General features: G+C 40.0%; 1 protein-coding gene across 10 annotated transcripts in view; it reads left to right on the top strand.

The window, feature by feature from the left end:
* The first annotated feature begins 233 nt into the window (after positions 1–233).
* Dennd1a (DENN domain containing 1A) overlaps positions 234–25,155 on the top strand; it is a 489,363-nt gene continuing 464,441 nt past the window's right edge. For 2 of the 10 annotated variants that reach the window (XM_063227171.1, XM_063227161.1), the window contains exon 1: positions 238–450. In XM_063227171.1, coding sequence (XP_063083241.1) covers positions 434–450 — 17 coding nt within the window. In that variant the 5' untranslated portion in view covers positions 238–433. Of the gene's footprint in view, positions 451–25,155 lie in introns of all 10 variants that reach the window. The other 8 variants (XM_063227177.1, XM_063227157.1, XM_063227192.1 and 5 more) reach the window with 8 other exon arrangements.

The raw sequence follows: 25,155 nt of genomic DNA, 5'->3' as shown, positions 1-25,155 counted from the left end.
CTCAGCCCGCGCAGGTCAGCAGCGGCCCCACAGCGGGTAATCCTAGTCCTCGCGGGCACGCTGGAGGAGATGCGCGTGTCGATGCTTGGTTCCCGCCCCTCGCGGCCCCGCCTCCCAAGAGTGGACTACACTTCCCAGCAGCCCCCGCGGGCGGCAGCGGCGCGGGCGGGAGGGGGCGGCCTGTGAGAGGTGGAGGGGGCGGCGCGCTCCGGGCACGCGCGCCGGCGACCATGGCGTTTGCCCGGCTGGAGCGAGTACATTAACCCTGGGAGGCGGCGGCGAGGGAGCGAGCGAACCTCGAGCGGGCGGGCCCCAGCCTGAGGGAAGGGAGGAAGGGGCGGGGAGAGCGCCATAGGGAGGCCGGTCGGCCGCGGGCGGGCGGGCAGCGCAGCGCCAAGCAGGGCCCGCGGGCCCATGAGGAGGCCCGGGGACCATGGGCTCCAGGATCAAGTGAGTGCGGCCGGGCGGATCCGAGCCGGGCGCGGGGCGGCGAGGCCGGGCAAGGGCTGCAGGCCGCGGGTCGCGCGGGGGACTTGTTGCCGGGACCCGAGGGGCGCCCCGCTTGCCGGCGTCACGCGGGGAGGGGTACGGTTGCCATGGCGATGCGGGGAGGCGTAGGGGCGGGGTGGAGGGGCGCCAGGGGTCAAGTGTCCCCTCCTCGCCTGATGGCGGGAACTGAGGTTACGAGATGTCCCCCTCCGCGAGTTTACCGAGAGCCTTTGAAAAGGGCAGAGGGAGTAGGAAACCTATGGAAGCAGGTCCCTAAATGGGGTGTGTTTGGGGTGCCCCCCAGATTTGGCAGGTTCTGAGAGGGCATCATAGCTGCTGGAGTCCTGAGGCCCCCACAGGAATGGTGTGAGGTTCTTCGAGGGAAGGAACCCTGGTGGATTTACCTCTGGATGGCCTTGGAGGAAGGCCCTTCTCCTATTCCCCCTTCTTATCTGTAAAAGTCCCCATACAGCAAAGGCTAGGAGGAAGATTCCTCTATTGTAACAGCACCTGATCACTGTAATCTGTAACCCAATCAGTCAAATTTTCTCATTCATTCACCTGTGGTCCCCAGTGGGTGTTAGTTTTCCAGGGAATTGTTGATGTGTATAATTTCAGAATCTGTTGGAATATTGTTGCCTTTTTCTAAACATAGAAGTTGACTTTGGAAAGTATAACTTTTAGGTCCAATTTGGGTGTGTTGCCTTTGACTGTATCTCCCCTCCCAGCCGAGTCCCCTTCTGGCCTCTCCCTTCCTCAGCCTCAGAACATGAGATGCTTTATCTCTAATCACTAACAAATGTTCACTTTTTCTCTATGACTAATAGAATTGTTTAAGGGTATTTAAAAACAAACTTGACAGCGCAGACTTTTTGGTAAAACAGCTTTCACAAGACACTTTAAACCGTCTTATAGGAAAGTCAATGGAATGTGTTTATTTCAGCATTTTAAGAATTGTACAAGGGAAGTTTGAAAGGGGAAGGGCCTCAAGGGCGAAACCTAGTAATTATTCAAACATTGCATCTCATGTCTAGGTGAAGCCTGTTCAATGTGACCCTTGCCCAGCCTGCAGTCCCCTGAGTGGTTAGGCTTCTTATTTACAAACTGTGTCTAATATGTGCCGCAGTAACTCTGAGACATTTACTGAATGAAATAAAAAAAAATTTTGCTTATATGGAACATGGATGTGTTAGATGAGCATGCTGTTTATTTTTGTGGAAGTGAGAAGGAAAAAGAAGCGTGCTCCAAATAAGAGCTTGAAAGTCTGGTGAGGTTAAAAGATATAGTTTGAGAAGTATTGGGATTAAAAAGGCACTTCAACTATAGTTCTTGCTGCCAAGTAAGAATTGTAAACTTGAATTTCAACAGCACTTAGAAACACTTTCCAAAAGCCATCTTAGAGTTGCAGAGTACGCGTGAGGATGCTTACTTTTCTTGTTATGGAAGAGTTCAGAAACTTGAATGACATGACTGTCAGAACCAGCATTAAACTCCCACAAACAGAAGTTCAGATGACTAGCTGTCAGGTCTCTCTCTTGTTCTTGACAGGAGCAGGTTGACAAATACATTTCTCAAGTGTGTTTTGTGGAACTCATCACTGTAATATCTGAGCACTTGGGCAAGGGAATTTACTAAGGCATGAAATTGTATTAAGCGTGAAATTAGTATGAAGAATGGCTTTATTGATCTTAAAACTAGACTGCTCTGTGGTAAAATTTTAGGCTTGGGAAATACGTTAGCTTGTGGTGAGACTTCAATTGAACATGAAAAGAGAAGTTATGAAAAGTAGTTGTGATTTATAGCTACTGTTGATTGTGTAACTTCCTCCTGATGCTAGGAATGGAGATGGACAGGTGGCGAGGAAACCACCTACTAAGCCAGCCTAGTCTTTGGAGAAAACAGAGCTTTGGCTACTACTGGCTATTTCTGCATAGCAGGACAGAATAGATGCTAGCTGAGGGTGTTCACCTGGCTGAGGTGGAAGCTAAGTGCTCAGCTAAGTGCACGGGAGTTGGGTGGGGGAAATGTGGTACATAGTATGTGGATACCAAACAGTAGAACACCACGGCTGCCTGGCTTTTTTTTTTTTGTCTTATCACTGATACTTGTGTTGTCACAAAAACAATGTGGAATCAGATCTGGGTTCAAATTCCAGCTCTTTTCAGGCTAAGTGTAAAGCTGCACATCAATCGGCTTTCTCAGGGCCAAACGGGGTCACCTGTGTCCAGGTTGCAGGATCATTATGGGCAATAAACACAGCATCAACAGGAATGTTAGATTCATTATTAAAAACTCAGTCATCGTTAGGGTTTTAAAAATATGTTCTTATCAAAAGAACGTATTATTAAGAACATCTGATATATTTCATCCTAGAATTGTGAGAGATGTTTAAGCAATGGAGAAAAAATTTAATGGTTAAGGAATCAACTGTTAATGTGCAGAGCAGGACTTTGTCACATTATTAATAAATAAAAGCTGATTAAAAACAATACTGTGTGTAATTGTGAAGCTCATGTCTGTTCAGTGGTAAAGCATGTGAGTTGCTAGGCACAGGTGGTGAGATTTAATGCTTGGTCACACTTTTCGAGCCAAGGCTGATGGGGCACCATATCAAATCCTCACAACTGTTCAGTGTGCTGTTTGTTAACCACCTTTCTCAAATGAAGGTATGAGAATCTAGGCCTTGGGTCAGGTGCCACCCCCTGGAAGCCTGTCTTAAGGCTTGTTCTCCATTGCTACTCTGTCCCTTAGCAACCCACCACCAGACTAGACCAGCTGCCCCATCTATGTTCCTGTAGCCCTTCATATTTATCACTGCCATGGGGCCATGTCTAGCTTCTTGTCTATAATACTAAGTTGGATACAAGATATCAGAGCCAATGTTACCTTATTTCAGTGTATTAAACTCAGTGAGTGGTGCTGGCTTCTGCAGCACATAGACTAAATTTTAATGACTGGCACATGGTTGTTTAGGAAGAGTTTAAGGGTTGCATTTAAGAAACATGTTAGTATCTGAATTAAGATCCTACCTAAGACTGGGTTCTCTGATTTGAATACACACAGTTAAAAGGATTTGCTATTTGAACCATTGAGGAAAAAGAGTTTCTAGTAAATTTAAGCTAAATTGCCCTTATCTAAGCAGAATGTCCTTACTTTTACCAAAAAATGTTTGTTTAGTCTGTGTTTAATAAACGAACATTGTCTTGCCTCAAGCCAAACTCTAGTGGATGAAGGAAGGTCACTGATATGCAGGTGGCATCTTGGAAGCCTAAATCTGAAGTCAGAGCAGGCATTTATCTGGATGGATGAAAGGAGCAGTGGTAACTGACAATCTTCGACAGGTATGTTTAAATCTTACTTAGAATTTAAGTGATCCCGGTGGACCAGAATGTGGTTAATATGAAGCAATTTAACTGATAATGTAGACACACAGCAGGAAACTGTGGCAGTTTAATATTGCTTGTGGTGACATCCTAGAAATTGCTTCCAGGCACTAAGTACAGGAAGTGGGTTGTAAGTAATCGAAGGAAGTATTCTAAGTGAGTTTGAAGAGACCTGACATTTATGGTCTCCAAGAAAAGAATACTATAACATTTGAAGATATGGAAACAGAATGGGGCCACTGATTTGGCCTTGTGTTTATTCTGCTTTAACCTGTATACCTGTCTTCTGTCTCTGTCAGACTGTTGACTTCTTTGGCAGAGGTGCCCTAGAAATTTATCAATTTATTCATTCACTTCTTTACTACAGAACGAAGTGTCAAACACAGAGTAAGCACTTAAAAATACTAGCCATTATTATCATAATTAGCAGTATGTGCCCTAAGTTCTAGGCACATACAAATGAAAAGGTTTTTCTTTGCTCTAACTCTTTCTAAACTTGTAGACATAAATGTATCCCCTCCCCAGGCTCCTAAAGCCCTACCAAAACCCAGGTACAATGCAATGAAAATGGCTCATATGGATGAATAGGTAATGAAGTTTAGGACAGATTACCTATCCTGAAGGGTCAGAAAAGGAAGTCTTCATCAAGGAGATAATGTTTAAGCTGAGGGATGAGTGATGGTGTGAAAAGATTAAGCGTGGTGGGTAGAGGGAGTAGAGGTGGTGGCAGAGGTAGCATTAGCAGTGGTATTTAGAGAAGGAGTAGCACTATTAGGGAAATAAACTTACTGCCATTTATTAGCACTTACATGCTAGAAATTGTGTTGGACATCAGAATTTATAATGATGGACAGTATAGATTTGCCCCTGCTGTCATAGAGTGCTTGTAGTCTGGTGGACCTGACAGATAAGTAAACTCAGTAAATTCCCTAAAGCTATATGGATGTGTTGTAAAGGAGGCAAGATGCTGAGAGAGAATGGTGGGAGCAGAGTGGCTGTTCTGTTTTGGAGTGGTAAGAGTGGCCTCACTGAGGAGATGACATTTGAGCTGAGACTTACAGGACGAAGAGGCATTAGTCATGCCAAGAGACTGGGTAGACTTTTCATTCAAGACAGAGGGTAAAGCATACACAAAGGCCTGGAGGTGAAGGAGCCCTGGATGCATTTCAGGGACAGATAAGAGACTTGAGTAGTGAATCAAACAGGGTTAAGGTGAGGTCGGAGAGCTTGAGCTGGGTCTTGTAGGTCTTGGTAATCTGAAAACTGCTATAGTAAGAGGCAGTTCAGTGCTATAAAATTTACTCTTTTAAAATAAATGGTTTTTAGTATATTCATAAAAGTGTGGCTGACCCCCACTGTTGAATTCCAGAGCATTTTCTTTACCCCAGTAAGAAATTTAATAGCTCCCAACCCTCCTAACCCTAGGTGATTACTATTTGCACTTGCTGTAGATTTGCCTATTCTGGGTATTTCATACAAGTGAAATGATACATAATCCTGCATCTGTCTAGTTGTTGTGGCTTAGTATAATGGTTTCAAAGTTTAACTGTGTTGCAGTCTGTACAAGTGTTTCATTACTTTGTGGTTTTTTTTTTTTTTTTTCTTTTCTTTCTTTCTTTTTTTTTTAGACAGGGTCTCGGTAGGTAGTTCAGGCTAGCCTTGAACTCACTATGTAGCCCAGGCTGGTCTCAGATTTGGCGATCAACCTGCCTCAGCCTCCTGAGTGCTGGAATTCCAGGTATGTGCCACCATGCCTGGCTTATTTCTTTTTATTGCTAAAAAATGTGCCATTGTATGGAGATGCCACATTTTACTTATCCATTCATCAGTTATTAGGTATTAGGATTGTTTCTACTTTTTCACTATTATGAATAATATTGCTGTTAACATTTTGTGTGTACACATTTTCATTTTGGGGGATTATTTACCTAAGAATGGAATTGCTGAATCATTTAATTACTCTGTAAACATTTTTTAATTTTATTTTTAGGAGACAGAATCTCATTCTGTAGTCCAGGCTGGCCTTGAACTCACTGTGTTGCCCAGGCTTGCCTGGCAGTCCTTCTGCCTCACCCTGGAATTACAGGCATGTGACGCTATGCCCAGCCCCACTCCATAAACATTTTGAGGAACTATTAAAATTGTTTTCCAAAGCAGCTGCACCAAAAGTCACATTTCATTATGGCTCTCATTTGTCCCAAATGAGTTGTATAAGAGACATAAAATCAGAATAGATAGTAAGAGACTTCTCAGAAGAGATTGAGACTTGAACTGAAAGAAGAGAGACTTGGAGAAGGGAGTCCCAAGGAAAGAGGGGTGGGAGTTAATATGATTTGAAAGTAAAGATAAATTATTTCATTGTTTGCAACTGCAGAGACATAGCCTTGGCTTCTTGGTGTGTGTGTGTTGTTTTTTGAGAGGATATTGCTGTGTAGTTCAGCTGGTTGTGAACTCACTGTATAGCCCAGATCAGCCTCAAACTTGGAGTGATTCTCCTGCCTCAGGCTCCAAGTGCTGGAATTGCAAGCATGCTCCACCATGACCAACCTGAGCACTGGCTTCTTTACATAGCTCTTCTGCAGTTTTTTCTTCATTTGCTTTTTGGGACTGCTCTTTAAAGGATTCCATTTTCAATATGTGGGGCAGAGTTGTTGGTTCTTGTGGTCTCTTCTGTAGCAAAAATGATCTTTATCTGCTTTGTGATGAAACCAGGAGTTGAAATGTGACTTTCTCTTTATGCCGCCCTCTAGTTTCTTTTGCCTTCCTCTTTTCAGGGTGGCACTCCCTCCTAATTCCCATAGGAGAGTGTAGAAAGATTTGGGGTGGTAGGATAAGTCCTCTCTGAGTTCTCCATTATTGGTGCCCAGACTCAGCCACTTAGAGTTTCGTGACTTTTCTGGAAAACGTATTCATGCTGCTCCATTATTCTGCAGACATGCAATCAATTTGGGGAGGCTTGTAGAGCAGATAGGAAGTTTGACAGAGGGAATGTGAAATCTAGACCATCACTCTAGGGAAGTGTTTCTATTCAGTATATTAATCTGTGTGTAGAGTCCTAATTTTTGGAACGCTGTTTGCGATTGGAAAGATTCAGCCTCTTTCCTGGCAGTAGGGGGAATTAATCTTTGGGTTTGCAACGTCCTTTTTGCTTAAAAGGACCTAATTGGGCATGGGAAGATAAACAAAGAAGAAAAATAAGCAAAGGAGACTAAAACAAAGTTGGTTTCCTGTCCTTTTATTGAAACCTATATCCATTCTTTCAAAGTACATTTGTGTGTCACCTAATGACATTTTGATCAACATTGGATCAATATATGATGCCAGTTCCATAATGACCTTAGTTTAAGCAAACTGAGATACTTTCATGGTAAAGTAGCCTAATGGTGTGTTTCTCAGAACATATCTCCATTGTTAAGTGATGCATGACTATATCTAGGATTTAATAAGAACCAAGATAAAACAGTAATAGAAGGTATGCTGAAAGTATATATGTTCCTACTGAAAAGACAGACAACATTCCAAGAGGTTTTTTTGTAAATTGGTTATGGGACTTAGAATGTACTTTTCTTTTAGAGATACTATTAAGTATGAATCAGCAGCTGTCAAGAGCAATGGAAGAGGGGGCTGGGGATTTAGCTCAGCGGCATAAGTGCCTTCCTTGTAAGCAGGCAGTTGTGAGTTTGATCCCCGGGTACCAGTGAAAAGGAAAAAGACAAAAAAAAAAAAAAAAAAAAAAAGAGAAATGGAAAGTTTAGGCAAAGAGAGCTCTGTGTGAAGTCCTAGATAGATTAAAAAGTGCAGCTGAAGTACAGGATATGTGGACTCAGATTATAGAAAATGAATTTGAAAGAAATAAGTTTGTACCATTGGGACATTCTGCATTGAAGGGTTGTTGTGTTAAGGATGTGATGCAGTTAGGTTTGGGTCTTTAGGTAGATAACCCTGGCAGCAGTAGTTTAGAGCAATGATAGTCCTGATTTGTGCAAGGTCTATTGGGGTGTGAGAAAATACATTATGGCTTACATTGATTTGTAGGCCAGCCTTCAAAATTTGTTTTCTGTGTATAAGTATAATGCTGTTATAATTTATAAGGACATATTGATTAGATGTGTACTCTTTTTTTTTTTTTTTTTTGGTGTCGGGAATTGAACTCAGGACCTTGCACTTGCCAGGCAGGCACTTACGCCACTGAGCTAAATCCCCGACCCCTAGATATGTACTCTTAATTTCCTGCTAAGGAATGTATGGGGAAAAGGCTCAGATTATGGAATTACATAATAGTTTATATTGCAGTAGATTAAGACTCAAAGTAAGATTTTGTCAGTGGAAAGAAAAGGGATGGATTTAAGGTAGGTTTAGGGAGAATTAACAAGTCTTGGTGACAGATTACATTCAGGAGTCAAGGGAAGACTCAGAGATGACCTGCCAGAGTTAGCAAAGTTATAAATATGGTATTTGTCAGGTGAGCACTGGTTATACTGTGCTCTTGCTTTTCTAAAGGGAAGAAATTATAATTGGGAGAAGTCATTTTGGTCTGCAGTGAGAAGGGAAGGAATCTTTAGGGGCTCAGTTATTAATGTGTGCTTTTGTCAGGTAAGTAAGTCTTCAGGAGGAACGGACCAAGTTGCTACAGGGAAATCCATTCATGGTAGATTCAGGGAGGGTGAAACAAAACAAAATTTATGAACTTTTTAGCCACAGGAAAGGTTTTGGGGATGTTGCATTGATCTCAGCTAGACTGAATGAATAAATGGAAGGAAGAAAATGAATCGAGAAAAGATGCTGTTGAACTCCAAGCAGGCAGTTCTTGTACTCCAGGGGTGAGAGCAGCTAGGATGGAGGATGTGGGTGTTCAACTTTTGGGTGTCCAGAACCGCACACAGTTTGTCTTCTGAGTTCTTGATTTCTGAGCTTCTGTTTTTGTTTGTTTTTATTTTTCTTAAGAGGAAACTGATAAATTCAACTAAAGGGTTGTTGTGAGGATTAAAAGAGATCTGTCTCGCCCTCAGCAGCAATGTGGCATGGAAGCTATCCTGATTATTGCTTGCCAAGGATGAAATATTCAGTGGTCTGAAACTTTGAAGTTTAAAAAAAGTAAAAAAAAAAAAAAAGTTTCTTTTATAGTGTTTTTTTTTTTCTTTTACTATAAAGCATTTGCTTCCTTTGGGAGTGATGTATAGTATATTTTATTGAATTTATTTGAAGGCTTGAGATCCTGATATGACAGTATTCTTCTTGCTGGTTGGGGAGAGAGAAAGCCTATAGTTTCCTAAGGGTGATAAGATAAGCTTGCACATATTTGGAAGCACACATGCACACTTGTAATTCCAGCTACCCAGAAGGCTGAGGCAGGGTGATCACAAGTTCTAGCCCTGACTGAGCAAGTTAGTGTTTCTTTTTCTATCTCAAAAACAAAGGATGGGAGTGAGAGATGCAGGTCAGTGGTGTAGCACTTACACAAATCCCTGCCTAGTTCAATCCCTAATACCCGCTGTATCTTAGGACATGAGAAACACTTTATGCTTCCCTCATAAATATTGGAAATTTTTATTCTTTTTTTGTTTTTAGTATCAGGAATCAAACTCAGGATCTTGTGCTTACCAGGCAGGCACTGTGTTGCTGAACTACATCCCTAGCCCTTGTTTAGTCTTTTTAACATAATTTTTCATCTCTTTTTCTGTGGTGCTTAGAATAATTTTACATTATTTTATCTTGAAAATATTTAAACATCTATAAAAATGGAATATCATAATCTGCCCCCAAGTGTTCATCGCCCAGTTTTAATACTTAATATGTGGGTTACCTAATTTCATTTATAGGTAACTGATTATATCCTCCTTCACTTACTTGCCAGTTCAGTATTATTTTGAAGCAAATTCCAGATGCTGCATCTCATTCTTTAGTATTTCCATATGTATCTCTAAAAGATAGACTTTAAAAAGAAACAGCAATATCATACCTAAAAAAATTGACAAAAATTCCTTCATATTATTAAATATCCAGAGTTTAAAAGTTTTAGTTTTATCAGCAAATTTTGTTTGTTTTTTTGGTACCAGGGATCAAACTCATGACCTAGTGCTTGCCTGGCAGGTGCTTATGCCGCTAAGCTAAATGCCCAGCCCCTCAATTTTTTTTTAAACAGGATTTATTTGAATCAATTTAGGTCCTACATTGCAGATGGTTGTGATGTATCTTCATGAGATCTCTGTCCCCTGCCTCCTCAATTTATTTTTTTAAAGAAATGGATCATTGGTCCTATATAGTTTTCGTATGGTTTATTTAATGTGTTTTTCTATCCTTTTTATTTCCTATAAATCGGTGATTAGATTGACTTGATCAGATTCAAGTTCATTTTCTTGGCAAGAAGACTTAAAAATGTAATGAATACTTCAATCAGGAGGTACTTTATGTCTGGTTTTTTTCCTCTTTGATCCATTAATTTATTAAAGGTGGTAAAGTGGTTGTATTTCCTGTCAGTTTTTCTTCGTATTAGCTTGGATACTTGTATAAAGAAAAACTTTACCATGTTAACTACTTGATTACCCTGGGATATAGTTCAATAGGGAAATCAGGGTAAATGCTTGATTTCCTTTATTAGTTTTTCAGATAGTTTCCTGGTACTTTGCAAAGGTGTACAATGGTTTTGGAAAATGTGTCACTCTAAATCCATACATTTAATCTTGTTTGCTGTTTTTCAATCTACTATAGTTGTTATTTAATTTGTTCTATCCTTGTATAGTGGAAACTTCTTCAAGTACACTTTAAATCCTTTTGGCAGGATCCCAGTAGTTTCTTACTAGCTTCCTCGCCTTTTGGTATGACAAGATGTTTCAGGGTCATTTACTGTTTTCTATTCCAGACTTGTTTTCCACATTTTTTTTTAAGAGTCTGGGTTCCTTTTGATAGCGAATGTTAGTGATCACAGCTTGGAGAGTTGTAGGATTTTTATTTTCATTTTGTGATGGGGAGATATTTGTTACAGGGAGTTATATCTAGGCTTTTTCTGAGGAATGGTGGTGATGGTGGTGGTGGTGGTGGGGAGATTGCACATATGTTGTATTAACATGTTATCTTCATCGTGATATTTATTTATTTATTTTATTTTAAAGATAGTAAAATCCAACAGAACAAAGCCAATCAAACAAAGCAAATTAGTACAGAATTTCAAAGCAGGATACTGGAAAACAACAATAGTTAACATAGATATCGTATCTTCACAACAGTTGTCCATTCTGTCAGGAATAGCAAAAATCAAACCAAAACCAAAGCAGAATAAAACCTATGAAAATAGAATATTGAATAAAGTGAAACAGTTAATCAGAACACAGCAAAACAGAACAATACTGGACTTCAAAGACAAGATAGAAGGAAATCCCCCATATTTGCTGTATTGCATACTGTCATCTTCCCAAGAGAGCTCAGAACTCTGACCCCAGGCCTGTATAATCAACCAAACAATACAAGCATTTAGTTGCTTCATGTACCTTAGTTGCTATCAACTCTGCCTGTCTTCCGAAACCTTTGGTTGCCTATAGGGGGAGGGAGGGGTGCGATAGGGTGGGTGGGAGTGTGTTTGATTCTCAGCCCTGCCCAATAGGCTCATGGGAGGCGCTGTCTGACTTTTCTCTTCCTGGAACCTGGACCCCAGAGCTTATCAGAAAGGCTGGCTAGTTGTCTTCTTGTTGGGTCCTCTCAAGTCCCACCATGGCTGATTTTCGGGAGGCAATGACTTTTCTCTTCCTTATTAATACTTCTAATTACAGATTATAGCAGTTTGTATAACTGCTATAACTAGTAACTAGTACGTAGTTTGTTTTTAGATTTTCACTTGCCCTTCTACTAAAAATGACAGTCAGACCTTCAGGTAAGTGGTAGCATGCTTTGTGCACTTTTTCCCCTTGACCTTTTTCATTTTATAATAAATCCTGAAAAATAATTTCTAGCAATATATAGACATCATCTTCATTTTTCTGTAGGACAGATTAGTTCTCCTTTGGATAGACAGGCCATACTTTATTCAACCACTCTTGTATTAATGGACATTTAGGTTGCTTCCAGTATTTTATTATTACAAATTATTACAGTGATGAATAATCTTGTATGTGTGCTTTTTTGTATTTTTACCATTATACCAATGGTAGGATTCTAGCAATAGTAAGAATTGCTGGGTCAAAAGGTCAGTTTATATATAATTTTTGCTAAGTACTGGCAAATTGTGCCAGTGCATATTCTCACTTGAGATTGTCACCTCACAACTTCATTAAAAGTGTGTTTGTTAAACTTTAAACATGATTTTAATCACAGTTATAAACATACTTGGTACCAAATCAATTAACTTGTAAGAACTTATGATGAGTAGCAGCAGTCCTCTGCTCTTCCCTAGTCCTTCTCTTACTCTGTTAACTGATCTTATTTTTATTTATTTTGATGATTCACCCACACCACTTAGATAAATCTCTCAGTGTTAGTTTATTTTACATGTTATCGGTTGATTGCCTGGAATGAAATTGTGTACCTTTAGAGCACTTCTTTCATCTCTGCCCAGTGGTGTCTGCCCTGACCCTTCCTCAGGATCAAACTCAAGGCCTTGGATGTCCCAGGAAAGCATTGGACTATCACTGTCCTTAGTGTCTGGCCAACATTTTATAGATGTGTTTTAAAAAAATTTTAAAACAGAATAAAACCAAGCAAAATAAAACAGAATAAAGCCAATCAAAACAAACCAGTGTAAGTGACACAGGACTTCAAAACAATAGGAAATCAGTAGTGATTATAACTTCTCTTGTCTTCAAAATAGCTGCAGATACTTTCAGACATAATAAAAATCAAATAAAACAGAGCAGAATAGAAACAATAAAAACAAAACAATGAGCTGGTCATGGTGGCCCATTCTTGTAATCTCAGTTCTTGGGAGGCTAAGGCAGGTGGATTGTTGTAAGTTCGAGACCAGCCTGGGCTACAAAGTGAGCCCAAGTCCAGCCTAAACCACATAGTGAGAACCCAGTCTTAAAAAAAAAAAAAAAAAAACCCAAAACAAAAAACCAAACCAAAACAATGAATGCAATAGAGGACTTCAAAACACTATAATAGTAAACCCAAAATGGCTACCATGGTATATTTTGTTATCTTTGAAATAGCTGCATGTGCCATCAGGTGTAATAAAATCAAATAAGACAATAAAACTCAACAGTGAAAATGATACAGGACTTCAAAAGAAGATAACAGGGAATTAACAACGGCTCCCACCTTCAGAAGATCCCCCATAGATGCTACATTGCGTATTGTTATCCTCTAAATAGGTGATCAGACTACCAGCTTCAGACCTGCAAAGTCAAGAGAAGCACTAAACAGAGCTGGGGATTTAGCTCAGCAGCATAAGCACCTGCCTTGCAAGCAGGCAGTCGTGAGTTCAATCCCTGGTACTGACAAAAAGGAAAAAGACACACACACACACACACACAAAAAAAAAAAAAAAAAAGAGAAGCACTAAACACTATAAGCATTAAGTTGTATTTTATCTCAATACTTGTCATCATGGCCTGTGTTTCTTCAGTTGGTCACTTATGGTGAGGGTAGATGGGTAGGTTGGCTCTTGTCTCCCAAGTCCACATGCTGGCAGGAGCTGGTGTCTGGCTGTCCCCTCAGTGGGCTACACATGGCACTGATTTGCAGAGAGGGCTTGCTTCTTGGTGACTTGTTCTCTTTTTTCACAGTCCACAAATGGCGCTGACTCACGGGAAAAGGCTCTCCCCTTAGTGGCCCATACATGGTGCTGATTCATGGTGGGGGAGGCTTACTTCTTGGTGACTTGTTCTGTTCCCCTACAGTTCGAGAATGGTGCTGACTCACGGGAAAAGGACTGGACTTGGGCTTTAGAAACTTAGGTTCTACCACCTAAGATACGTTTGTGGTTAGGCACTATCAATGCCATTTCTGTGCCACTAAGGAATAGGTTAAATTTGGTGTGGTTCTTGGACTTGGGCACATTGACAATGCTACCTACCATGCAGAATGGGTCTGAGACTGGGAAAGAAAGAATCATATCTGGATTTGATTGTGTCCTTAAGTTTTTCCAAACTTGAAATCATACTCATTGTTCTAGCCAGGCTCCCCCCCCCCCCCCGCCCCAATGGCTCCTTCCTACCTTCCTGTTCCTCTCTATAAAAGCAGCTTGCAGACCTAGAATGTGCCTTCTCTAGTTTCCTGGGGCGATTTCACTATTTCCTGCTTCCTGGGTTATCGTTTTGTCTGCTGAAATATTTATTCATGTTCCCGTGGGAGACAACCACAACAGTGGACCTGCAGAAATGGTGCCTGAAAAGTAAACTTTGAGTTCATGAACATGATTTAGCATTAGCTTCTTTTTCAACCTTGATTGATGGCTTGTGTGGGCATAGGGTGTTAAGTTTTTTTGACATTTCTCATTAAACTCCAAAGATAGTTTTCTCTTGTCATTAGCCAGCTTCCTCTGACATTGCTCTGGAGGGGTATGCTCTGACTTGTTATTGCCAGGATGGGTTGTATGTCCAGGTTCCCTGCTGAGCCTCTGTTGGCATCAAGGTGGGGGATTCCATGGGAGTTCTACAGGATTGGTGGGAGATCTGTCTCTGGGTACCTTCACCCAGATGTCTCCTTGGAATCTGTGGCTGGGTGGGATAATGGATTCTTCCTTCTCCCACCAGGGCCTCAGCTGACACCATAGAATGAATGGAGGGATTGGTCTTGGAGAGGATGAAAGTCCTCCGTCTCCACGAGGCCTCCTTGACAGCCTTCCAGTACTGATGGGTAGGGAACCCAGTATCTGCCTGGGAAGGATGAAAGTCCAGGCTCCATGGAAACCATGGTGGGGGGAGGAAGTGCCCTCATTACTGCTGGTTGGGGGTGATGAAAGCCCAGTTCCTGCCCTGCTTTGTGACACTGCCCTGTAGCAGTGGGATGGATAGGGTGCCTGATGGCAGACTGGAAATCTAGGCTATCTGCTTGTTCTTCCAGGTCTTTCTGTGACGTTGTAGTAGTCATTTTTCAAGTTTTCTGTCTTATTGGCTGTCTTTGCTGGTCTTTGGCTGGTGAAAGCAGTCTTTTGTTACAGTGTTTTTTGGGTCTGAATTACTTGTTTTCAAGTTGCCAATTCTTTAGCTTCAACTTAACCATGAAATATTGTTCAAACTTGCATTTTTTAAATATAGCACTATTCAGAGATATAATTAAGTGGTACTGGGTTAGGACTTTCACACTCAGCTACCTCTCCATTTATTTAATTAAAAAAATTTTTAAAAAGTTTTGAGATAGGCTATGACTAAATTGCTCAAGTTGCTCAAGTAAACTTCCTACCCCAGCTTCCCAGAGTGATAGGCATACAAGCATGTGCCACAACTGATTTATGCACAGATTTTAAGCATGCTACTTGACACATTTTTAAGTTATGCACCTATCACCAGCATATCAAGTTGTAGGATATCTTTATTTTTTATTTATTTATTTTAAGCGGTACCAGGGATCGAACTCACAACCACACGCTTGCAAAGCAGGCGCTTATGACACTGAGCTAAATCCCCAGCCCCATGGATATCTTTAGAACATCATAAGGCTCTTCAGCCTGTTCCAGTTGATACCTATTGAGAAATGATCACTATTTTGATTTCTGTTGCTTTAACAGTTTGCCTCTTACTGAATTTCATAAAGAATATTGCAGTCCAGTGTTAGGTTTCTTTTGGTTAACATTTGGTCTCTAGAATTTATCTGTGTTGCATACGATTGTATGTTTTCATTGCTATGTGGTGCTTTATTGTACTTATATGTCGCAATTTGTTTTTTCTGTTATTTATAGGCATTTAGCTAGGTTCCGGTCTTTGGTGGTAATGCATAAAGTTGCTGTGAGTGTTCTCATACGTAGTTAACAGAAGTGAACTTTTGATTAGGTTTATACTCAGGATTAGAATTGTGTTTTTGGAATTTATAACTGTGTTTAACTTCAGTAGATGTTGACAATTTTCCAGAGGTGTGTATCAGTTTATGTCCCATGAGCTATACATGACAGGTCCATGTTTTACACCCAACATTTCATACTGTCAGTCCTTTTGTTTTTAGACAGACTAGCCATTATTGGGATTTGTTATTATGGGTTTATTCTAATAATAATGATGTTGAGTGCTTTGCATGTTGGCCATTTGGAAAGCCCTTTTGTGAAGTACTATTTTGGTCTTCCCCTACATTTGTTTCCCTTTTTAACTATTTGGCAGACATCTTTTATATAACTAAATGAGTACTTTGTCAGACATATATTATAAACTTTAACCCATGGGGGCTGGGGATTTAGCTCAGCGGCATAAGCACCTGCTTGCAAGCAGGCGGTCGTGAGTTTGATCTCCGGTACCGATAAAAAGGAAAAAGACAAAAAAAAAAAAAATTTTACCCATGAACATCTTGCCTCTTATTTAATGGGGACTTTTGGTTGACAGAGGTTCTTAAGTTTAATTTGTCAATCTTTGCTTTTTTTTTTTTTTTAAATAAATGTGCTGTTTAAAAAATCTTTTCCTAACTTAATGACCGTACTTTTCTTCTTTTAGACATCTTGTTTTATATTTTAAATTTTGTAATCAGTTTGAAAAGTTCTCGTCCCTTCTTGTGTTGAATTGTATTAAATTCTTTTTCCATTCTTTTTTTTTTTTTTTTTTTAGTGCTGGGAATCGAACTCATGACCTCATGACCTTGTGCTTGCCAGGCAGATGCTTATGTTGCTGAGCTAAATCCCCAACCCTTTTTCAATACTTCTTGAGATGTTTATGTCATTTTTCTTTTTTTTCTCTGTAAATGTAATAAGTTTTATTTTTCAATTTTTTTTTTTTTTTTTTTTTTGGTACCGGGGATCAAACTCAGGACCTTGTGCTTGCAAGGCAGGTGCGTATGCCGCTGAGCTAAATTCCCAGCTATTTTTCAAATATTAAACCAACCTTGTATTCCTCTGATAAACCCATGTGGTTATATTATTTTTGTTTTTTGAATATTGCTATATTTAATTTACTAATTTATTGTTTATCTCATGTTTTGTACCTGTATACAGAGGAGATATTGGCTATAATTTCCTTTTCTTGTAATGTCCATATCAGATTTTGGTATCAAGGTCATGCTGGGCTCTTTTATTTAAAAAAGCTCTTCTTTGTTGTCTTGTTTTCCTCTTCTTTCCTCTCCCCTGTGGCTTTCTGTCCCTGTTTTGTGGTGGCCATGTTGTTTCTGTATTTAGGGATACTAGTTTTTAAGTCACATTTCTCAGTCTTTGTAAAGTTAGTCTTCCAAGAGATGATACTTCTTTACAAGTGCATTATTCTTAACAGGTTTCTCATTCAAAACTGCTTGAACAGGCAGACTTCTGTGTGGATTTTGTTTTCCATGGGTGGTTGGTGGGTTACCATGGGTATTGTTTTTTTGAGCCTGTGGGTGATGGTCATAATCCCTTCTCAGATCTGTATCTAAAGAACTGGTTTGTGTTCATTTTTTCTGAATTCCTAGTGACTAGCAGATGTTTTCGCTAATGAGGTAAAATTTCATTTTCTCCTGCTTAATGTGGTCTTACTGTGAACTAACAGCACACGATAGAAACTAAGACTTCTAGTTTTTTCCAGTAGAGTTCTTGATTCTAGCTATGTTCTGTGTATAATTATTATTATTATTTTTTAATTTTATTTAAGGAGAAAAGAAAAAAAAAGCAGGGAAAGGGTACAAGTTATACAGATTTACAGAAAAAAAATGAACAGTAGGAAATCACTAGTTAATGGATTACATATTGTCATCTTAGAAATAATTGTTCAAGTCACAAAATTAAAGCTTGTAAAGTGGACATTCCATCAATGATACTGCAAACAGTTCTGTTCATTGATCCAATAAAACTCTGTGATATCATTTTCTATCTTATACACTTAAATATACATGCAGTTATATAGTTTAGAGCACTTTCTTTTCCTCTCTTTTGTACTATGACTATTACACATTTTGGGTTTCATTGCTCCCACGGTTCTTATTACTTTTTTGGAAGAGAGTAAAACCAAATGTGACATAACAGAACAGAATCGGTCAAGTCAAAAGGGTGGACATAATAGATAATGTAAAAACATAATACAGGTGATCAACAATGGTTACCATAATGTCTCCCGCTATCTCTAATAGAATTGCCTATATCATTAGTTATAATACAATTGAACAAAACAGTAAAGAATAAAACCGACAAAACCAAAACATTGGAGACATTGTAGGTCTTCAAAAGTAGCTAAAAGTCAACAAGAATGGGCGTCATAATGAATCTCATTATCTTCACAGCTGATGCCTAAACTTTCGAACCTGATACTATCCAGCAAAACAGAATAGGGGAACATCAGTTAAAAACCAGATGGTGAGAGTAATACAGGGCTTTAAATCAAGGTAATGAAAAGTCAAAATGGGTTACTATAATATATCCTGCTATTTTTTTCCTTTAATTAAAAGGATAAAGATAAAAAAGTAAATAATGGAGTGGAGATTGAGATAAAAGAGGGCATAACAATGAAACAGCGCAGATCAAAACATAACCATTTAAGCAGAATAGTGTTTCACCACCAGATAATCCTAACCTAAAAGTAGTTACCATATTGTTTCTTTCTTTGAAATCCTTGAGTACAACTTCGTATACTGTAGCATTAAGTATATCAAAACAATGTAAAACCATTCAAGAGAATGACAGCATTACAGAGTATTTAGAATCGACTAACAGAAAATGAACAATGGTTTCTGTATAATCTCCTTGTCTTTAAAAGGTTTTTGCTTATACTATCGTACATAATAAAATCCAATAAGATACAGCCTATTTAGACCATTGGAGACAGAAGGACAAAAGCTAGATGAGACTTCAAAACAAGATGATACTAAATCAGTATTACCTATTAAGATGTCATTTTCTCCAAAATAGCTGTTCCTATCATCCAATCTTCTCTGCCTCATTTCTGTTAAGCTCTTTTTCTGTCAGTAGCTGTCAGTTTGTCTTCTTCATTTTGTTCTCTGCTCCATTTGTTGTGGCCTCCCCGCCACTATTTCTGGGTTCTTTGTATTTTTCTTTTTTTAGAATATCCTGCAATACTTTCTGTAGAGTTGAATTGGTGGTTGCAAATTCCCCCAGTTCCTCTTTATCCTGGAAGCACCTTGTTTTTCCACCAATTTCCAGGGACAGTTGTGCAGGATATCTCAATCTTGGCTGGAGATTATTATCTTTCAATGCTTGAATTATTTCCCCCCACGCTCTTCGTGATTTGATGGTTTGTGCAGAGAAATCTGCTGTAATTCTGATGGGTGTTCCCTTGTAAGTGGTCTGTTTCTTGTCTCTTACAGCTTTTAATATTCTGTTCTTGTATTGAATTTCTGGAATTTTTATTATTATATGCCTGGGTGTTGCTCTGTTTGGGTTGTAGGTAGCTGGGGTCCTGTATGCCTCATACATCTGAGTATCTTTACCTTTTGCTAAATTAGGAAAATTCTCCTGGATTATTTCTGTGAGTAGCTTTTGTAGTTCACTTGTTTGCATCCCTACTTCTTCTTTTATGTTCTTAATCCTTAAGTTATGGATCCTCTTATCATCTTCTTGTCTTTGTATTATTGCTGTTTGTTTCTTTGTTATTTTTAAGAAGTTTTTCATTTCATTCTCCCATATTACAAGTCTGCCCTCCAGTTCAGATAGTCTGTCCTTAGTTTCTTTCAAGCTGTTATGCCAGTCTTCGATAGACTTCTTAGTATCTTGGTAGTCCCTTTGAACCTGCTTCACGTATTCTATGCTTTCTCTGTTTTCTCCATCAAACAATTCTTCCCTTTTTTTCTGTTCTTCCATTCCACCACCTGTTTTTTCTTGGGTGGTGCTTAGCATTTCTCTAACTATTCTGCATACTTCTAGCTTCAGGTCGTTGATAACTTCATTCCTGAATTGGTCTATGAGGCTCTCTATATGGTGCCTTATGTGTATTGGTGCGGTGTCTGCTATTGCCTCTTTCTCAGAATTGGGGGCCAAGGAGCCTTTCTTGTTGCTGCCTCTTCCCATGCTGCCTCTTCTTCTCTGTTCCTTATATATGCAAGCTTATATAAGAGGCCCAGCTTCTCTCCCAGTCAGCCACAGCCTGATCGAATTGCGCCAGTTAGGTGTTCCCGCTCACCGCTGCGCACCAGGGAGTTATGGACCAGGCAGCCTACGCGTCTCCCCTCCCGGCCACCGTCAGGCTCTGGGATCTGGGTTGGGACAGTCTACCAGGTCCGCCGGCAGCGTCACGCAGGCCAGGCACTTTTCACCAATCCCGCCCGAGAGGGGGATGTGTGGCTGGAGTCGCCACCGCGCCCTGCTCCCGCAGGACTGCTCGGGCCCAGAAAGTCCTCTGCTGGAGTCAAACTGTGGTAGAGTGTCAGTTTCTCTCACTCACCTCACCATAAGTCAGTGCACGCCTCCCTGCCGTTCGCAGATTGCCGTTCTCAGAGCTTCTGCACGTCTCTCCCCTTGCCGAGCCGCTGTAGAGGCAGCCAGCCGCTGCGCGGCGGGAAACCCAAATCGCGGCTTACAATGGCGCGGTTCCAGCCTCCACACCGAGTCTTTTCTGTTCCTGTTTTAGCACCAGGACTGCATTCCAAGTTGGCTTCTCTCAGCCCAGTTCGTTCCTGAGTCAGCAGAGCATATCTCCACCTGCTTATGTCTCCTTAGTCCGCACCATTCCTGGCTTCTGAGCCGAGTCTTTCAGAGAGCTGCCGGTAGTTGCTGTTATCTGTCCGCCATGTTCTCCCGGAAGAGTCAAATGGCAACTTAATTGTGTGTACTGAGCAATTGGCTAGATCTTACATCTTTGACATCCTCCATAATATATTAAAAGATCTGCAATACAGTGTTTCTTAGTGCTGGTCTTCCTCTTTTCTACGTTAGAGATAGACAAGCCCAATGTGGGCGCGTCTGGAGACCTAAGACCCTGAGGCACCCGCTGTAACATTAACAGGTGACCTGACCCCGCCGAGGGAAAAGCCATGAGGACCTCGGGGTCTGGAGCTGGGCGGGAGGCTGCAGCTCCCAGAGCTTGTTCTGCCGCCTCCTCTCAGACCTCAGCCCGACCCCATCCCTTCCCCGGCTCCCGTCCCACAGCATCACCACTGTGTGTCTTTCCGGTCTGCAAGAGTCCTTCCATGAGGCCTGTAGGCCGTAGAAGTCTCAGTAAGCAGTCTAGCCGGGACAGAAATTCTCAGCACTACGTTGTGGTCAGGGCAGCCATGACACCGGAAGTCCATAATTATTATAACTAATACATCATTTTCCGTGTTTATCATACTGATTGAATGCAATGTCTTTTTCACTGAGCTACATTCTTAGCTCACTTTAATTTTTTTATTTTAGTTTTTAATTTCTTTATTTATCTTTTTATTTTGGATGGGGTCTTGCTGCTAGGTTGCTGAGTTGACCGGGTTGGGGCTGAATTTGTGACTCTCCTTTTTCAGCCTCTTGAAGGGATTATAGGTATGTACCGCCAGGCCTGGCTGCTAATATAAGCAAATCGCTTTAAAAATAATTTAGGCTAGATGTTGGGGCACACGTCTGTAATGCCAGCACTCTGGGATCCTGAGGTAGGAGGATCACAAATTCTAGCCCAGCTTGGGAAAGTTAGTGGCTTACTGAGAACCTGACTCAAAAACAGGAGGGATGCTGAGGATGTTGCTCTGTGTGAGGGTCCTGGACTTTGTCCCCAGTGTGACCCAGTGTTCATGTATGACCTGTGAACATGAGCAGGACGGAAGGGCAAAATGAAAGTGGTAGATGAATTAATTTGCTGTGATAAAATAGAGGTAATGGGGACTGATATTTGGATATTTTATTTTGCTTTGCATGATACTGCGTTTAATCCAAAAATGCTGGTATCACTGAGGACTATCAAGACATAGTATCTAGAAAGGTGTTTACAGCCAGATAAATGATCACTCTAAATTATATCCTAGGTGACTGAGAGAACATGTCAGAGCTAGGATTAAAAATAAGGAAATTTAGCCAGGGATTTAGCTCAGCGGCATAAGCACCTGCCTGACAAGTGTAAGGTTGTGAGTTCGATCCCTGGTACAAAAAAAAAAAAAAAAAAAAAAAAAAAAGGAAATTGAGATTCTCTGGGGAAAAATGATTGGTTTGATTTGACTAATATTTGAAGTTATTATCATGGAGAGCTTTTAGGGCAGTTGAAATTTGGACCTGGAAGCTCATGTAAGAGACATAGATAGTGTTTGAGGATTATTTCCAAATATGTAGTGGGAACTAAACCAAATTTACAAGTTGTTAGTTGGAAAGTATAGGGCAGACAGAAGGGTAGGATCAGTAAGTCGCAGGGGATAGACTACATCTTAATACAAACATCTTGTTTAACTTATACATTGGTCTTTTTCACTGCTGTTCTCTTAGTGCAGGTCACTGTCCCCTCTTCCTGTGAGGCTAGACGTCCTGCTGACTGAGCTCTATCATTCTTGCCTCTCTCCAGTCTGGTCTCCCGGTTGAGGCTTCTAGAGGCCAAATAGTATCATGTCAGTTTACCAGTTAAAATTCTTCAGTAGCTTCTTGTGCTTTCCAGGTTAAATTCCATATATATATAACATGATACGGCAGATCATTCTGTTATTCATTCATTCATTTACTTATTTGGTGCTGGGACTGACCTAGGGCCTTGTACATATTAGGCACATACTCTACCACTGAACTACGGTACGCCCTTAGCTGTTAGGCTCTTGAGACCTCAACTCCGCCTGTTAATATAAACATAATGACTACCATATATTGCACTTTTTCTAATATTAGTACTTATTTAAGTACTTCACATTTATTATCTCATTAAAGTTTCCTACTTACCTTTTCAGTATATCCTCATAAACAACTCTGTGAAGAAGGTACATGTTACAGATGAAACGACACAGGTTTCCCAGGTGTCCAAAGTTATAGAGCTACCCAGTGGAGAGCTCATAACTTTATGTGTATTATATTACTTAATCCTCACTATAATCCTATGAGAGTAAGAGTTATTATTACTGCCTTTTATAAATGAAATGACTAAAGTCAGTGATGTTAGGTTGTTTGTTCAGTAGACTGTAAGTTTATATATGGGGGATCCTGGCATTGAAGCCTAGATCTGTGTGTCTCTGTGCTTTCCTCCATGTTAGTCTGACCTTAGCCTTATTTGTAAAATCCCTTACCTCCCACCTGTGAGAACCCCCACTGTTGGTCGGGTTCTCATTGTTTAGGGTTTATTTTAAATAGAGCTGTAGCTGAGAAATGTTTTCTGTGCAACCCGTGACCCTTCATGATATATGCCGAGGCACTGTGGCCATCCAACCTAGTTGTTACTATTCTTTGATTTTCGTTCTCATAGTCTGGGCTTCATAAGGCGAGATACTGTGTGAGTCTCACTACCAAAGCTTGGGTGACTTGCATATGTGGCATACAGTAGGAACTCAGTAGGTCCTAAATAACTAAATGTTTAACTCAGTGAAGAAGTTCGATGTTGTTTGGCTTTCATTCTTAAGAGAGTATAATTAGTTATCATAAATTTAACTTGTATTTATGTTTGTTTTAGTATTATTGGACTGTTAATACCAAAAGCATGTGGCTTTATGATAATCCCTTTGGGATTATAAATATTTATCTTCCTATTGTTTTTCTTAGGTTGATGTCGTTAAGTCTGTGGAGTAAATGCTGATAATCAGCAGATAATAACTATGGGGGCTGGGGATATAGCTCAGCGGCATAAGCGCCTTCCTTGCAAGTTTGTGGTCATGAGTTTGATCCCTGGTACCGATAAAAATGAAAAAGACAAAAACAAAAAACAAAAAACAAAAAAAACCCCCAGATAATAACTATCCAGAATGTGCTGGTTTAGCTGAAGAATACAGCTGAGAGTATCTCATGACTAGAGTCATTCATTCTTGTACTCATCATTGAAAATTGTTTCTACTTTACCTGTAAGCTTATACATTGGGTACTCTTTGGTGTTACGGGATAGGTAGTTATAGCCTAGAATTAGGAGGAGGAAATTTGTAGTGTCTCGATGGCCCACTTCTAAATATTTTTTCAGGCAAATTGGTCTGACCTTTACCACCTTGGTCTGATTTTCTCATAGGAAAAGTTTCACATTGCACAGGAATGAACAATTTAGCAGGAATGTAAGTTGCAAATTATTAGTTCAGTGATGCTTAAACATGTTCAGGTGATGGAATACCTAAAAGTCATAGTATTCTGTGGAACACTATGAAATATTTATATATTAAGCTTCAAACTACGTTCCTTCCTAAATCAGATACTATTTCATACACATTCCAGAGTAGACAGTAGCAAGGAGGAAAGGTTAAGGAAAACTTACGGTAAGAAAACTTAAAATTATATTATCTCATTTTTCATGCAAATTGGTAAAAGGCTATTTTGGGCTTTAGACTCACTCCCAGCCCTCCAGCATTTCAAGTAGTATAATTAGAGAACCATTAAATTAACTGAATATGGAGAGGAGAAAAGAAGCTACATTGAAAGGTGATGACACCGGGGTTTCCAGTTTGGTGCTGTTAAAGCACCATTCATAGAAATGGATGTCAGGAGGAGAACTTTGTCAGGAGGTGCTTTGGCGTTTCATTAACATTGCAGGTCTATGGTCAAAAGTCTGATCATAGGTTCAGAGAATAGGGGTATGCTGTGTGGCATCTAGGGATATCTCCTTCCGAAGGTTGCAGCCATTACTGATTCCCTATGATATTATTTTGGAAGTCCTACATCATTTGCATTGTTTTTTTTAGGTCTTTTGATTGTTAAATCTGATAGCAGGATCAGCTATTTCAAAGAAAGCAAGATTTATTATGGTAGCAATTTTGGACTTACTATAGGCTTGTTTGAAGTCCTTTATTGCATTCATTGTTTTGTTTTTATTTCTGTTTTATTCTGTTCTATTTGATTTTCATTATATCCGAAGTTACCTGCAGCTGTTTTGAAGACATCAAAAGGCAGTATGGTAACTACTGTTGATCTCGTAATGTTTTGAAGTCTTGTATCTTTTACACTAGTTTGTTTTGATTGGTTTTATCCTCTTTAAAAAAAATTCTTTCAATTTCTATTGGTGCCTTCCTATAAAACTTATATGTATGTATATATGGCATTTATCATGTATATGTGAGCCTTGTGACTCAAACAAATCATTCAGTAAAGAGAATGGGCAAAAGATTTGAGAAGACATATTATCAAAGAAGACACATTGATAAACACAAGAAAAACTGTATCATTAGTCAGCAT

Source organism: Cavia porcellus, unplaced genomic scaffold (assembly GCF_034190915.1).
Source record: "Cavia porcellus strain 051 isolate PalLab524CR breed Dunkin Hartley unplaced genomic scaffold, mCavPor4.1 scaffold_1, whole genome shotgun sequence".
Classification (NCBI taxonomy): Eukaryota; Metazoa; Chordata; class Mammalia; order Rodentia; family Caviidae; genus Cavia; species Cavia porcellus.
Note: the sequence above shows the minus strand (reverse complement) of the source record. Positions and strands in the feature narration are given on the sequence as shown.